General features: G+C 27.7%; 1 protein-coding gene across 2 annotated transcripts in view; it reads left to right on the top strand.

Annotated features, from left to right (window-relative positions):
* Positions 1-18,005, top strand: part of olf186-M (Ki-ras-induced actin-interacting protein-IP3R-interacting domain olf186-M) — a 115,434-nt gene that overhangs the window by 76,343 nt on the left and 21,086 nt on the right. For both annotated transcript variants that reach the window (XM_075369321.1, XM_075369322.1), the window contains exons 6-7: positions 2,893-2,991; positions 3,945-4,105. In XM_075369321.1, the coding sequence (XP_075225436.1) occupies positions 2,893-2,991; positions 3,945-4,105 (260 nt within the window). The remainder of the gene's footprint in view (positions 1-2,892; positions 2,992-3,944; positions 4,106-18,005) is intronic.

Raw genomic sequence — 18,005 nt, forward strand, 5'->3', positions numbered from 1 at the left:
ATACTTCCTTTACTTCATACAATGAAGTAAAAACATAAAATATTTATTTTGCTTACATGTATTACCATCTAAAAATGTAATAATAAAATTTTGCGATGCTTCGTGAGTTCTTACAGTATAAGAAATAGGCTGTCAGATCTTTTGTTACATGCCACTAATTAAGATTTATTTGTATCTAAATTGTAGTAAACTAAATATTTTAACATTTTCACACATTTGTATTTATGATTATGCTAACCTGATTGCAATAGGTAGGTTTTTTGCTAAAAAACTAGTCATTTGTTCCTTGTTTTTTTTGCTAAAAACTAGCCATTTATTTCTAAAAAATAACAATACTCACTTGCATTAAACTATTATAACTATGTATTTAGAACTATTTCAGCATTATACAATCTTAACTGTGAGAAAAAAGAACCTTATGTTTAAGTGTCTGTTTTTTTTATAAATTACCTAATGGTCTACAATATCTTTAAACCAATTTAAAATGCACTTTAAATTGTTTCCTCTTCCAGAAATAATATTAATCTGTTGTAAGAGTTTTTAAGTAATACTAATTATAATTAGTAAACCTGAATTTTCTGCATACATTTTAACATACTTATAGAGTACTCAAATATTTTTCAATTAATACCTTTAAATAATTAACTGTTGTTTTACACTGAACACGTATAGTTATTTTGTTACCTTCACATAATTGAATTACTATTATGTGATGTTACCCAGAATATTCTGTACTTAACATATAAAGAAAATAAATAAACACCATAAAAATTATTGGCCTCCATCCCCTTCAAAGTAGTAGTCATCTGGGTTTGCTTACTCTTACTGTTTTTTCCATAACTGGAAACGTTTATGGAAGTTCTCTCAATACTTAATACTTAGTTAATAATACTTAATACTAAGTTCTCTTAATACTTCCTGTGATTTTACATAGATCTTTTAAATGATCTTGCATTGCTGTCATCCCTTAAGCTTCAATTTCATTTCCAGAAAAAAAAAAGTTGCATGAGGGAGGGTGTGGGATGAGTTTTGTGTTAGTAGATTCTAAAAATTTACATCCAAGTGACATTTGGGCAGACACATCCCCTTAGAACCATATTAGAATGTAATTTCTAGCGAATTACTAAAATTATTTATTCACAGATTGACCTGAAAGAAACTTTTTACACAATATTATCAGAATAAAATCTTCATCGACATGATTTGCTTCAAACATTGCTTTCTTTGACCATGTTGGTGTTGGACTCTCCCCATTGACAACTGCTGCTTTGTTTCAGGCTCGTAACCATAAACTCATCAGATTTCCAGTAATGGTGCTGGAGATGCAAACTTGAACCGTTTTTGTTCACTGCTGAGCAACCATGACAGAATTTACTGATAAATACTTCAGATAAGCATACATTCTTGTAAATGATGTGAATTGTTCTTCAGTCTTGCAGGATGATTTTTACGCACTTAAGTTACTTTTTGAGGTATCTTTTCAGTTGAAAAACTTCAGAAGACTACTCATCTTCAATTTGCCCATTTTTAAACCATTGTATAAACATATCTATGTTTGTGTTTGGCCCAAAGCTTACTCACCAATTGTTTTTGTTCACTGCTGAGCAACCATGACAGAATTTACTGATAAATACTTCAGATAAGCATACATTCTTGTAAATGATGTGAATTGTTCTTCAGTCTTGCAGGATGATTTTTACGCACTTATGTTACTTTTTGAGGTATCTTTTCAGTTGAAAAACTTCAGAAGACTACTCATCTTCAATTTGCCCATTTTTAAACCATTGTATAAACATATCTATGTTTGTGTTTGGCCCAAAGCTTACTCACCAATTGCTTAGGTACATTTTGATTAGTTTCTGGGCTGTCTTAGCAAGTTTGAAGCAGAATTTGGTGCAAATCATTGCTCTTTAATATCATTCATATACAGTCTACCATAAAATTGAAAAAAAACACAGATACTGTTAACAAAGCCCCCAAAAAAATCACAGAAACATATAACATGACACCTGCTGGCCACCTTATTAACAAGAAGGTGCTGATTGCACTTTCTAACATCTCACGACTATAATACAATCAGTTCATGTGTTGTATTAATATTTCTGGAATTTTTAAAACATACTATAAAATATATTTTATATATTACTGTTTCATAAAACTAGCATTATTCATAAAATAAAAATTTTAAATATTATGTGTGTCACACTCATAATACTTATATAAATGAATATCTTTAAAAAAATACTAAGATGAATAATTGAAAGTAGTTTGTTCATTAGTGTTTTTTGTTTTCTGTTGTTAAGGATTTTCTCTTGCCAATTGTTTCAGTGTCTATGGGTGGATATTATGATTTAGCCACTCAGTTGGATTTCAAGTCCTCATTTTACTTTACGGTTCTTTAACTTCAGGGCAAAAAGCTTTGCCTGATAACATATATTTCGAGTGATACTTTTTTATAACTTTCATTTTTCCAAAATTATAGAATTTTGTAAATAAACACTGTATTTGTGTTCCACTGCATATTTTTTTTTCAAAAAATCTTAAAAACACAAGTCATATTTTGTAAGTTTACAAAATTCATTTTTTTGAAATATTAAGACACATAACAATAAATAAATGATATGTAGAATTAAAATTAAATAAATGGCATTGGCTTATAAAACCAGACACCAGAAAATATTTGCATACTCTCAGGATTATAATGCATCTGTAATAATGAGTACAGTTGCCATTCCATGAACTCAACCTGAAATGTGGATTTCTTATTGATTCATTGAAACACCCTTCGAAATAAAGTTCAAAAACGTTGTAGGGCTTGAAGTATGTATATTTTATATAAGCTACAAATTTCTCATCTGTATTAAATATTTAATGGTATTTTTTAACATTTAGTTGTAGAGAACCATCTGAAGCTGGTAGCCATTGTTCAAGTGTAGAGTCTTTGTTAGAGGCACGTAGAGCTGATCCAGAGGAAGTTTTACTTGGATTAGGGTGAGTATGTTGTAATAGTTTTTGTTATTTAATACGGTTGTTATTGGTAAAAAATAGGAAATGTCTAAAATTATAATTACACATGAAAATAAAATTCCAGTCTTTTTTAATTATTACAGGGTAATTTTATTACTTATAAACAGTAGTAAAATTTCATAGAAATGATAAAATGCTCATTTGTTTTTTCATATGCAACGCAATCTTTTTTGAAATTTTACTTTATAAGTAAACCAAATTGATTTGTTGATGAAATTAAAATGAACTGTATTAAATATAATTAAAGATATCAAAATCATTTTATAATTATAAAAAAAATATTTAAACATATAAAAGAAGATTTGGTCAAAAAAAAATTTAAATACACCAAAAATGTATTATACATGTTTAAAGCACATATAAGTTTCTGATTGATTTTATAGTTTCTGATGAAATCATGAATGCAGGCTTATCATGATGAACTTTTTCAAATAATCATACAAGATTACTTATTTTCAAGATGTTTCAGAGTTGAAATTAAAATAGTTTTTTAGATTGTTTAGGATGTTTCATGATATCCTGTAGTGTTTAATGTAATAATTTGTTTAAACACTCTCTCACTCTGTTAGTTTGGGGAGAAAGGGAGAGACTACAAACATTTAACATGTTCAACACTATAGGACATGAAACATACTAATTGTTTATCTTGTACCGTTTTGAATCTGTTATTTCATGGAACTTCTTTTTCTTTCTTAGGCATCCATTACTCAGTAAACATTAGTAACTAATAACAACTTTATGCACAGAAAGTTTACCCAGAATTTTTAACTTACTACTTTTTCTTTTTTGAACTGCTGTAGGTATTAACTAGTAGTTTATTAAATGAGTTTAACTATTACTTTGGTTACATTGCTTAATTTATTTTATTCATCTATGGTGTTTTGTTTCTTATTATGATTTTTATTGGTTGTTTAAAGATTTGGTGGTCCAACATATGCAGCTGATACTGGAAGAATACCTGCAAGATTTTTACAGCCTTCCCGACTCAAAGGTGTTGCAATTGATGATTTCTTAAGGCATCAGCAAGATCTTGTACATAATTTTGAAACTGGTTTTTGTGGTTATCGAGGACTTACTGGTAAATTTTTCTGGAGAATTTTTTTTAAGTAAATTTTATTCAGTTTAGTAATTAACTCTTCTAAAATAATGCAGTATAACTCCTTTTATCTGGAGTAGTGGCATCAGATATGAAATTAATTTTCTAATTTTTTTATACATCATTACATAATACTATACATACTTTTTGTTATACTATTATACTAATATTTTATTATACTATTTTGTAATATTATACACTTGCTTAAATTTTACATCTATTATAAAATGTTTTAGAAAGAAATATTTTAAAAGAAATAATAATGGTTGTAATTTTAAAATTTTTATTTAAATTGTTTTTTCTATATTTTCATGAAAAAAAAATTACATTAAAAAATGCTATTATTTTGCAACTCACTACTTCACAAAAATTCACTCTCAACATATGAACACTTGAATTGACTCTATTGTCATCTGAAAATAAAACGTCATTTTCATTATTTGATTCTTCATCCCACAGAATATCATCTTCAGTTCCATCTAATTTATTGCTAATGCAACATTATTTAAATCCTTGTCTAATGCTGTATGGTGTAATATAGTTTTGTAACTTAATAATCCACTCGCATAATAAGCTTAAAAAATTTTTTTTATTCTTCTAGTAGGAATTAGTTAATGACTGTTGCTTCACATCCAACAATTATAATTTTTTTTAAGCTTTTCTTTAAAATGCTTATTCACAACTAAATCCAAAATCTGTAACCGTGAAGTAATACCACCAAGTATTATAACTAAATCCATGTTTAGTTTCTTATTTCAGATTTTACATTTTTGGTCAAATGATCCCTGAATATATCTATTATTAACATGGATAACTGTCTTCTAAGACCTATGATTTTGGACCAGAATGTTTTAAGCTAATCTTTGACCAAAGACTCATCCATCCAACCTTTTTCATTTACTCGTTCAGTAATGTTTTACGGTCTAGTCTTTCATTTGGCAAAGTTTTTCTCTTTAAAATCACAAATTGTAGCAATTTTGATCCATCAGCTGTCACACACAGCATAACAGTTATTCGCACTTTTTCATTTCCACTTGTTTTAATTAACACAAATTTTTCAGCTTTTGTGTTAACTTGTATTTTGTAGGCTGTCAAAAAATTGGGAGTTAGATCAGCATTACCAGTTCTATCTAGTGGATAACTGTATGTCTAAAAGAAATTATTCTGTCTAACTCCAATATTCCAATAAACAGGATTATATTGTTTATTTATTTTTTCTCTAAAAATGCTCATTTTTTGTATATTTTTACATCTTCAAATTTAATGTTATTTATAAAGTAGGATTTAATTTTTATAATGGAGTATTAAATTCTATTTTATTTCTTTATCAGGTACTTACGTATTAATGCCACCGCAGCTACAGCTTTATTTAAAAACAAAGTAGTCAATCGGATTTCGGTAGAAAATGAACACTCTCTTTATTAATTTTAATGAATGGTTTATTTTATAAATATAATTTAACCAAACTTAACCTACGCTCACTTCACTTGCTAACCTTGACTAATTAACAGGAGTGTTTTGATTATTTAAATAATAAATAATTGCAATAATTACTGAATTTATTAAATAAATACTCAAAAAAGTACGGTGTTAATTAGTAGGTGTTGGTTAGCGAGCGTAGGTTAAGTTTGTTTAAATTATATTTATAAAATAAATAAATATAAATAACCATTTATTAAAATTAATAAAGAGATTGTTCATTTTCCACCAAAATCCGATTGACTACTTTGTCTTTAAATAAAGCTGTAGCTGCGGTGGCGTTAATACATAGTACCCTTTATCATTATGAGACATATTAATCCTTGATTAAATAATTTAGATAATTGTATTTAATTGATATTTTGTGAAATATTAAGGTTTATTTATAACAGTACAGTATAATGATAAGCTTGTATAATGATATAACAGTACAGTATAATGATATAGCTTTATGTATAATGATTTTAAACTCTTATATTTTCTGTTTAGTAAGTTTGATCCTAGCTTTTAAATACTGACAGGTATTATTTATGTTTTGGGGGATTAAAATCTAACTTAAAATTATGAAATAATTAAATTGCTAATTACTGTTGCATTATATTTATTTTTTATTGTTCATTGTTAATTTTATTATAGACTGTAACCTTCTTTCAGTTGTTTGGGTATGCTTGTATGCATTTGATGATCTGTTTGGTATTTGGGTGATCTGGTATGTTGTAATGTAATACAAATAACAAATTTGTCTCTGTGTGATTGCATTCATTGTTTTTAACAGCAGTTTTAATTTATTTGGTAATGTTAATACATTTGATTTTTGTTTTTTTTTGTCTTGTTTTAATGTTTGGAAAGTAAAATTAAATGTTGAAATATGAAGAAAGAAATTTTAATTAAGAATATGAATAACTAATATTCATACTTAAAATTGCTTTATTAATTATATTTTGTTTTTTTATTATTTGTTCATCTGATTTATGTAGTCAAAATTGGCTTTGTGTTTTAAAAATGAGTCTGAATGAAAGTTAGCAGCAGAAATATTTATAGATTTAATAAATTAATTATCCCTACTTTTACTGATAAATAATCTTAAGGGAAAATAAGTCATCCCTGATGCTCTTTGGAAAAGATTTTAATTTTAATTCCTCCTTGCCTAGGATTAATAAAACAATTAATTAGTCGTTCAAAAAAAATTAAAATTATTTTAATACTGCACTTTTATTCCACGCATTTTGTTATTATAATCTCTTTATAGATAATGAAACAAATTATTATTATTTATTTTTATTTGAAACACTAATTTATGGAGTGTAAGGTACAGTATGATTATTATTATTATTAAATCTGTGTTAATATATTAAAGTGGTTTGTATGTTTTGTATACAAAAGTACATACATGTAAATTCATACATGAGAATGATCCAAGAATTACTTTTCACTTAATGAATCCTTATTGCTTATAAGCTGGTATTTCTTAATATAGCTTTTTGAAGTCATTTATCATTACTACCTTAACAAATAATAATTTATTTAGTGTGAAAAGTTATGACTTTTTATTTAATTTTATAAGTATAATTGAATAATGTATATAGTAAACAGAAATAGGTATCCATCAAAATTCAGTTTAATGAAATATTGGTATACCCATATACTATAAGGGGAAAAATTAGTATTAGTTACAATAGAAATAATTTGCCAATTAGAACCATTTTTAGTTTTTTTTGTAAATTCACTTTTTTCTCTTGTTAAATGCATTACCACGGTATTTGTGTCCGGTTTATGTTGAATTAACTTATACTGCATGTTGGGTAAGCTTTACATTATTTGATAGTCAATTGTTAATAATGGTGTAATGATTCTTGTGATTTTATCTGTTTATTATTATTTGGGTTTAAAATTATTTACCAGTTATTTTTGGTAATTTAAATTTATTATTTGATAATTTTAATTTTGTTAAATCTTTTTAAATCTACTTTGGTAGCAAATACAAGTTTATTAGTGAGTTAGTATCTCTGTATAAGATAAATTTATATATAGAGTGGTGTTCATTTTAGGTATGCCAATTGTAGAAACTGTAAAAGCTGCAAGAAAATGCAACTGTTCAGAATCTTACAAACTTCTGAAAACCATACAATGTGCGCTTTAGATTTAGATTCAACATTTACATACATGGAGATCTGGTGTAACTCCTGAATGGTTACATGTAGGAAAAATTACCCAAGAATAAAAAATTTGTAAAGTGATGTTTTTTATTTACCTTTGTTTCATACATTCATAAAAACAGGCTCAATATTGTCAAATTGTATAATTTTTGCGATCCACTTTTAACAATTACAGCCATGTAACAATCCAGCTATTACAGCCATTAACAATATCAGCTGTTTGTCAACCGATTTCAAAAAGTTGGTGTCATTGTTATCAATAAAAGGCTTAACATTTTATCTAATGAAACATAATTTGATAAAACATATTTAAGGAGCTATTAATGATTAAAAAATGTTAATAGCCACTATTTTGGAATTTTCAGAAGTAAAAGCTTATTTATTTTGTAGGCGATATTGTTACTGCATGTACACCAAATTTCATTAAAGTATCTCTATCTGTTCTTTAGATAAGATTTTATTTTAAAAAATAAAATGGTGGACAGAGGGAAAATGAAGCAAAATTCAGCATTTGCCCACATGAGTTTTTTTGTTTTAATTTAGATGTCCTGAATCAATCCCATAGGTGGTACAGTTGTGCAGTTTGATGAATAGTTTTTCTTGCTCTTAAATATTTTTGAAAAAAAAAGAACGTTTGATAATTGCTGCATAAGAAATAAACATTTTATCATAATTTCTTTACTTGTTTTATTTATTTTAATTTGCATTATTAAAACTGAAATTATTCTATAATCTTTATTAACCATGATTACTACTTGTGATTGATTGTCAGTGCTTGATGAATGTAATAATTTTTCACACTGTTTAATCTACATTTTTGTCTAAATAATCGATCGGCTATTAATAATAATATTAAGATATGGGGAGAAAGAACTATTCTGTTATTCATAATGTTTTTGACCTGTTATCTGCACAAATTGTGTATAAGCTTTGTATTTCAGCTAATATTGTAGGATTTGTGAGGTCAGTTCAATTTTTGTATGATGAATCATGTATTTAAATAAGTGTATTTGGTTTAAAAGAATAGTGTTTCTAAGAGGAATTTTGTTACATTTGAAAATAAATGTGTGGATAAATACAATATTAATCAAAATGATTTATTTTATTTCAAATTATTATATGAAGCATACAAGATCAGAATGATTATTTATGAATGACAATATTTGTACTGTGAAGTGCTGCTGTTAGTGACTCCATAGCAAAAATGAATACCACATTTTTAACTCATCCAGAGTTACGGGTAATATTGGTACATGTACACTGATCTAAATGCATTACTAGAAGAACTCGCACAGTGCAAGATCCAATGCAACTTTTTAAAAGTGTAGGGAAGCAACTGTTTAGCACCAAGTTACAGGTTCTACTGTGATAATGATATGGGAGGATTTTGTTAGATAACAGACCCATGTGCAATATGGTGGTGCCTTGTGCCTCATCTTGCTGAAAACATTGTTGTAGCTGAAATCTGTGTTTAATTACAAAAACAACTAAATCAGCACTAGGAGAATAAAGTGATCAAATACTGAGTTTTTCATGAAGAAAATAGTCTGTAAATGTCATCTGGGGATTGGGTACAACAAATTAACTTTTTTTTTTTATTTAACCTCCGGGACCACCACAAATTAACTTTAGGAAACATTAAACCATTATGTTTCTAACTGACCATACCACTGATGGATGCTTTGGGTACCTGTTGAATCATTATTAATATAGTTGATAGAACTTGCATTGCATGATTGCTATCTTTTTATTTAGAAAAAATAACATAAAAAACCTTATAAGCTGCCCATGAACTATTTTCTCATGACAAGTATAGGGAGTGCTTTAGTCATTAAAGGCATCTAGATGATGTTCCAAAACTCAAAATTATAATTTACATTTGTACTTATTTATCAGTATAAGGTTAATAAAAAACAAGCTAATTTGAAATTGTATGTGTTATCATTTTGAATTAATGTGTAATGTGTGTATTAGTAACAGAAAGAAAAAATAAAGATTTCTTTTGCAGCTGTGATTAGAGAAGATTGGAAAGGTTTTGTGTGTGCGTACGCATGCATGTGTGTATGTGTGTGGCTGATGAGTCTACGAAGATATGTTAAAATTTGCATGAAAAATTATGCAGAACTTGATTTTTAAATAAAGAAAAAAAAACAGGATTTTGTTTTTTGCATTTTGCTTTTTATCACTTACCTCTTTACTAAATAATTCTTGTGACAACAGGTTTGACACAGTTTGATGAAAGTTTGAGATTGGTATAAAAAAAATGAATAAAATAATACATATATTTTACCTATAAAAAACTAATATTTAATAATCAAGCAATCTAAATCTAAAACCTTAAAAATTAAAGCCACCATCAGTTTTGATATATTCGGTGTTCACTGCAGTCCATGACTCTAAGAGATAATGCAACATCTGTGTCTAGGATATCTTGTTTAATGTTGTTCATTAGCTTCGGTATTATGTTTGATGTTTTATTGTAAACTCATAAATGTTATTTAACTTTGAAACTAAATTTTTTCAACATTTTCAATATTTGCATGATAATTTTGAAAATTTTATTATGTTGGATGTGTCTCATTTACTGGATCGCATCAGTAAATAAAATTTGTGTCTTATGTTGAGGTTTCTTTTGTATTCTTAAAATTCTCCTTGCATAGTGAAAAAGTGAATGTGGTATGCAGTTCTTCACTATTTTACTTTACTGGCTTGTCTATTTTGAGAAATACAGTGTATTATATCATTTTTGAAGTCTTAAGAGTTGAACATCACAGAACCAAAGAACAACTTAAAATAAGAAATCCTAGCATTGATTACTATAAACAAAGTAATCAGTTGTGGACAGCATATGTTAATATATTGTCAAATATGTAAAAATTGATGATGGCCATTTAACTAAGTAATTTTTAAAATACTGTACCTTTAATGTATACCACATTACTTCATTTCAAAATATATTAAAATTATTGTAGCCCCTGTTAAATCATTAATCTGTACTAGTAACTGCATTAATCATAATTTTTCTTTTATTCTATTTTGTAAACTCTACTAATCCTCTTTGTTTCTGGTGTGTTCCTTTTTATTTCTCTATTTCCTTCATCCTTCTAATATATATTTTGTTTCAACTTTAAAATACTTTTCTTTACTTATTTTTAAATAATGTTATAATAACAACAATAATAATAATTATTAATATTATTATTGTTGAAAATAATAATATTTGTTCAATAATAATAATATTGTTCAACAATAATTATTGTTGAAAATACTTTCAAAAAGGTTTTTTTTGAAAGTATTTAACATGTTATATAATTGTTACTTAACATCTGTTCATTATATAACATATGAGCAGTATTTTAACTTCTAACTTCAGATCTTACTTTATTGTTATTCTTTCTTTTAATATATTTTGTTGTCTTATTATTGTATTTATATATTGTACTTGTTAAAATAATAAACAAATATTTTTTTCATTATAAATTGCATTATTTCAAAAAGTAATTAATTATAGGCTTTTAAATAAATTTTATAGAGGAAATTTGTGCCCAGTACTTTAATTCATTACATGAAGCAATGAACGAGTAACTGTTGAGCTCATAGGCTACATTCACCAATTATTTATTCCCAGGGGCTTGCTCAAACATGTGTCTTTGTACCATTTTATAAGGTTTGATAAAAAATATGCAGAATCATTAAATTTCCTAGGCTGTATAAGTTCAATTGTTACAATTTATTTTTTGTTGTGTTGGAACACTTGTACCTAATATATGTCTACATTGGAGCCTTAGTTTATTGTTGACTGTCAAAAAGGTAACATGTGTTTTGATGTGGCAGGCAATTTTTAACTTGTGGAAAAAATGCATCTAAGAATATGCATTAAATTTTACTTTAAGAATGGAATAAAATGCAGCACTGCATCAGAAATGTTGAATGTTGCCTTTGGTGATTTTTTTATGAATAAAACAAGTGTTTATAAGTGTTACAAACATTTCCAAGAGGGCCATGAAGATGTTGAAGATGATGAACGCCCTGGACATCCCAGCACATCAACAACCACTGACAACATAAAAAAAAATGAAGAAAATGATCATGAACAATTGCCAATCACTTTCAGAGAGTCAGTAAGGAATACTACCTGTAAGTTACACACAGTTTGCATAAAGCAATCAAAAGTTAACACCCAGAATTGTGACAAAACAGTTCATGAAAATTGCATGATGATAATGCACCTTCTCACAATTACTGCTTGTTCTTGAATTTTTGGCCAAAAAAAACCACCATTATGATGGCTCAGTATCCATATTTGCCAGACATTGCCCCATGTGACTTCTTTCTATTCCCGAAGCTTAAAAGAACCATGAAAGGACAATGTTTTGCCAACATTGAAGAGGTAAAGACAGAATCACTAAAAGAGCAAAATGCCATACTGAAAATTGCGTTCCACAGATGCTTCGTAGATGGGACAAAGCACTGGCTCAAATATTTTGTATCAGAAAAGGAATATTCTGAAGGGACAAATTCAATATTGATGAATAATTAAAGATTTTTTAAGAAAATCTAGAATTCCACTTATTTTTTATCAAACCTTGTACATATTAAAAAGTCTTTTAATATAATATCTCTTTGATAGATCTGACAGCTTTATATTAGTGTATATTAGTTTTATTAGTGTTCAAGTTTGAAACTTATAAGGCATTTAATTTTTAAAATGTTAACCATTTTGAAAAATGATCTGCTTAGTATTTCTTTTTTTTTAAAGAACTGAAAAAATGAGTGATCAGAAAACTAGTTTAAAATGAGGTAACTGGATTGGTGTATGTTTATAACACGATCAAAGCATTACAATATTACCCATTCATAATATAATGTGTGATTCCATTATTGCATAACTTCAACTCACCGTAAATAGTCCAATTTTGCATTAAAACATTATCTTTCATACTAAAATAAAATCATACTAATGAAAGAATGTTTTTTATCATGAAAAAAAAAAATTTCTTTTGATATGCTTCCAAAATTGTTTTAATGATAGTTTTTTTAGGAGTTCAGCTCTAAAAGATTTGGAAGATGATTGCATTATTTATTAAAATTAGTGATAAAATTATATAGAAATACTACAGGCAAACTTAAGTTTGCATATATATATATAGGAAATATATATATATATTTAAACTATACTGTAGTTAGTTAGCTTATAGAGTGAAGAATAAACAAATATTGCGTTTGTGTGAGTTCATCATGATTCTGTTGAGTCATGTCCTGTGTATCGGGGCTGATTCACAACGCCGCCATATCTATATTCAACACTATAATCATTATTCATATATTAGTGATTGTGTAATTAGTCATACAAGTAAAGCATAGTAGTCATGTAATCAAATGTTTATATAATGTTGTGCCTTTTCAATTCTATTAAAACCCCTTGATCTTTTCATACAATCACTCTTTTGTTCTTGTGTTCAATTTTTGTGTTTCTGTTACTTATTTATTTACTTTTATGTTATTTAAAGTTAATATAATGGACATTTTTTAAGTTTACTTAAATGTGAGTGCATTTATTCCTAGATTTGTATCTGACTTGAATTATACCATTATTTTGACCTCATGTCTGATACCAATTCAGCTGATAATAATAGTGCATGATTATTGATATCCCCTCTGAAAAAAGGCCGTGGAAAAAGCCATTATGTAATGTGGAAAAACACATCAGTTTATTAAATGCATACAAAAGTGAATTACAGAGTAATCCAATGACGTTGATTTTGGATGTTAATAAGACTGCTAACATAAGTAGAAGTTTGCTGCTTCAGTGTACAATGTGATTTGTAAATATAAATCTACTAATGAATTACAGGCTCCTAAGAAAAGAAAACCTCACAAGCCAATTGAAGAAAAAGTTGAAGATTTTATCACAGTTTTTAAAAAAGTACACAAATTTTATTTTTGAAACGAACTCCCTTCAATAGACAAACTGTTATGAGTTATAAATGATGATAACAATTTACCGGAATTCCTAAAAACAGTACTTTATAAATTGTTAAAAAATATGAATTTTAAATATGCTTTAATTGACAGAGATAATATCATTATATAATGAAGATATTACTTTATTGAAATAAAAAAAAAAATGAGGCTAGAAGGCCATAGAGGCCTAGGTCATTGAGGCTAGAAGGTCAGTTAAGGACACATAGAAAGTTTTGTTTGGAAAGATGAAGCTGTGAATTCATCAAAAGAAGCCTTTCTATGTGGCTTATCCAACCGGTATTAAGGATCCATCGGGTAAAGGTAGGTGTCTCATAATTACACATATCAACAGTGATACCAAATTTGTCAATGGTTGTATCCAGATTTTTGAATCTAAATCTGCAGGAGACTATTATAACAAGATGAATGGCACATCTTTTGAGAAATGGTTTAGCGATGTGTTAACTCTTCTGGAAGATAATTCGTTATCTTCCAGAAGAAAGAAGAGTTATCTTCTTTCAAATTATTGTTTTAGACAGTGCCCCTTATTATTCATGTAAAAAGGAAAAATTCCAGTCGTGTCTTGGAAAAAGAATGGTATCAAAGTGTGCCTCAGTTCAAAAGGAATGATTTTTGAATAGATGAACTTGAGGTCCAGTTACTGCAAAGCGTTTCACTTATTAAAAGTAATTTAGTAATTGATAATTTAGCAAGATCCATTGGTAAAACCGTGCTTTGATTACCTACGTATCATTATGAACTCAACCCAATTGAGTTAATTTGGGGACAAATCAAAAGTTATGTAGCATCAGAAAATACTACTTTTAAAATATCTAATGTTAAAAAATTACCATTAAAAGCCATCAACAAAACAGGCCAGCAGGAATGGAAAAACTGTGTAAAACATGTAATTGATACTGTTGAACCAAATTATTGTGAATTGGATAATGTAATAGAAAACAAAATTGATCCTCTCATTGTATCTCTTAATACTGACAGCGCTATGGATTTCTTGATATCAGATGATGAAAACTGGATTGATTTTATTACTTGTTTATTATAATAGAAATTTAATCTAAAATATTAATGTACTTTTATTGTTATTGGACAATTGACAATTTCATAACTATTAAAAAACTCAAGGAAACTATGTAACAATAAACAATTTTAATGAATAAAATATTCATGGGTTATCAGATTTACTGAAAAAGTTAAATATTTATTGAACATTTAACATGTCCTAATTTATTTAAATTTAAAACATGTATAATTTTTGTAAAATAAATATTCATGTTGCACAATTTGAGGATTTCAGGAGTTGTTTGTGAATCAACCACCTATACAGTTGTATGTGCAGTCTGTTTACTTAAACTCTATAAGTTAACTGAATTATTAGGTATAGTTGGAGATTTTCAATTACTTCATCATATCTCATCTATGCACTGATAGATAATATGTTCTCCTTTACTGCAGTTTCATTGAAAATTGTTTCTGGTGGTTTATATTTACAATGTATATTTATTTATTTTATATGTTTTTTCCTTCCCACTCACAGAAACCCATAGAAGTATGAATGACACATCCCAATGGATGAGACATTTTTTATCTTGTAACACAGAGATAGATTTACTTTAATTAGGTGTGTGTCTTTATAACTAACTAAATCAATACAAGAATAGTAACAGTATAGATCCTGTATAGTTTTAAACCTCATTTTAAACTTAAGTTTGTAACTAGATTGTAGCACAGCGGCACAAATAGCAACTTCATGTGTTAAAGAATTCTTATGAATAATGAATATACTTTGAAGTTGAAAACCGCAATGAATTTGAAATATTCATTCAGTTTATTCATAAAGTTAATATTTCTTTTATCATAGATATTGCTTTATTGGTAAGAATTTTTAGAAAATGCTTCTTTAATCATTTAATGGGATTACATTATTTCACTTTTCATTGTCTTAATGAAAACTGTATGTTTTCAAGAATTTCATGCCATACGGTTGTATAGTATTTTTAAGGCTAAATTCATTCATATGCATTTTGTAAATTATAAATAATACGTGGATGTGTACATATGGTGGTGGTTTCAGGCTCTGCAGGTAGTTCTTCATCCCTTGTACTGCAACCTACTTGCAGATTAATGTAAGTCTTCTTGTAATATGGTGGATTTGTGTTAGACTTGTCTGCTGTCTTAATTGTCTCACTGTCTGCTTAATTAAACAATAGCATGTGTATGTGTTTTTTTTTTGTTTAGTTATATTTGGTTTATATTTTTATTAGATGTAAAAAATTATGATTGAGAAATTAAACTTCAGCTTAGTATTTTTAATAAGTTTTAAAAGAAATTTCTGCCACACATTATACACTGACACATACATAGATAATGTTTTACATGTGGATGTACAAATGAAGTAAAATTATTTTAACATTTTGAAGATTTGAGGCTTAATTGTCACTCAAATTAGGGATAGTAATCACGTAAACAAAGCATGATTATAACTTGGTCCAAAAGTACATACTTAGAATTTACTTAATGATTATGTCATACCCTGTCTCTTTTTACAAGAGGGAAATGTTTTAGTTCTCCAGTGGTCTTTCTAAAAAATATTCTTATTATTTGAAGTGGAGTGTATTGAATTCTAATATTGATCCAATGGTAGTTATGTCATTAAATGATTTTATTTTATTTATTTGTAGAATGTTTGTAATTAGTTTTTTCTCCATAATGAGTAGCTGTGAGTGATAATGTTAAGTGGATAATAATGATAGATGATTCTGATTCAAAGTGTGGTAGTGACAGCAATCAATTTGGACTGTGTTTCTTTCATTCACTGAAAATAAGGATACTTAATCACAACCATGTAACTTACACACAGTAGCCATATTCATTTTAATAATTGCAAAGATTTCTTAATATGATGATGGATTAAAATTTTTTAATTTAATACCTTAACAAAGTTATAAATCAGAGATTCATGCTACTGGGAAAAATATGAAAAAATAATGAGATAAAATAATTCCTGTTGGCATTCTTAAAATAAATTAAGTTCATAACTGTATTGTACAATATAAGTTATAACAGAGTTTAAAATTATTTTTCCATAAATGGTTTGTTGTTAGATATAATTCCTCAGAGATAAGCCTTTTGATTGTTATATTTATGAATTCCTGAACACAAAAAAGTGATAACCATTTGAGATCTCAATATAACATCAGTGTAAAATTTAAGTGTCTTAAATATCATGCTGAATGTACTGCACTGTTTTCATTTTGTTGATTAATACATTTGTCAGAAAAGCATATTATCAAGTACTTCGACTTTACTGGGTTTTTTTTCTGTTACAACACAAAATTTTATTATGGAGGAAAACAGAGTGATGGCATTGCTGACTCATGTTTCTGCCATGCACAAGGTGTGTTTTTTAAGGTGTATTTCAACTGCTAATTTACACTTGGGAAAGAGTGCTTGTACTATCAAACATGTTAATTTACATCATAGTCATTTGTTGGCAATAATATAGTCCAGTCATACTCATGTTAGTTGTCATGTATAACGTAATTATAATCAGGGCTAAAATAAATAGCTCTCATGAATTGTGAGGTTCAAACAGTGATTAATTTCTTTAAGACGAAAAACATTGCTGCTGAAATCCGAAAAGAAATTTCGTGATGTTAATGTTGTAAATGTTACATGTAAAGGTTATGTTGAAAAATGGTGCTGTTTATTTTGAAAAGACAAGATAAATGTTCAGTACAAAGAATATAGTGATTGTTTATGAGCACAATGATTTGTTAGAAAAGCGAGTGAAAAAATTAATGACAACTGAATATTTATATCATTCTGACTCCATAGGGAAAGACACCCATCATGTGACAGCTGTGTTCGCCACCCACCCCCTCTGTACCTAGCCCTTATGGGCTTTACCAGACCTTGGCAAAAGGCATCTCTCAGCCTTGTTCTTGCCTCAGTCAGCATGATTATCCAACGAATTTCTAAACTTTTCTTATAAAGTGATTTATAAGATTTTAAAGGAAAAACTGGATTACAGAAATTTTTGCACCGGTTAGGTAGGTACCAAAAATATTGATAGATGGTCACAGGGAAACCACAACGTACTGCTGAAGCTCAAACATTTTTGCAATGCTATCAAAATGAAAGAGAACTCCTTAACCACGTGATGACTGGAGGCGAGACATGAATATCATATCATACATACACTAATTTTTAAAAAAGCAACAATCAGTACGGTGTAGCCTTAATCATCTCAGAGACCCAGGAAG

This window comes from Lycorma delicatula, chromosome 6 (assembly GCF_047948215.1).
Source record: "Lycorma delicatula isolate Av1 chromosome 6, ASM4794821v1, whole genome shotgun sequence".
Lineage (NCBI taxonomy): Eukaryota > Metazoa > Arthropoda > Insecta > Hemiptera > Fulgoridae > Lycorma > Lycorma delicatula.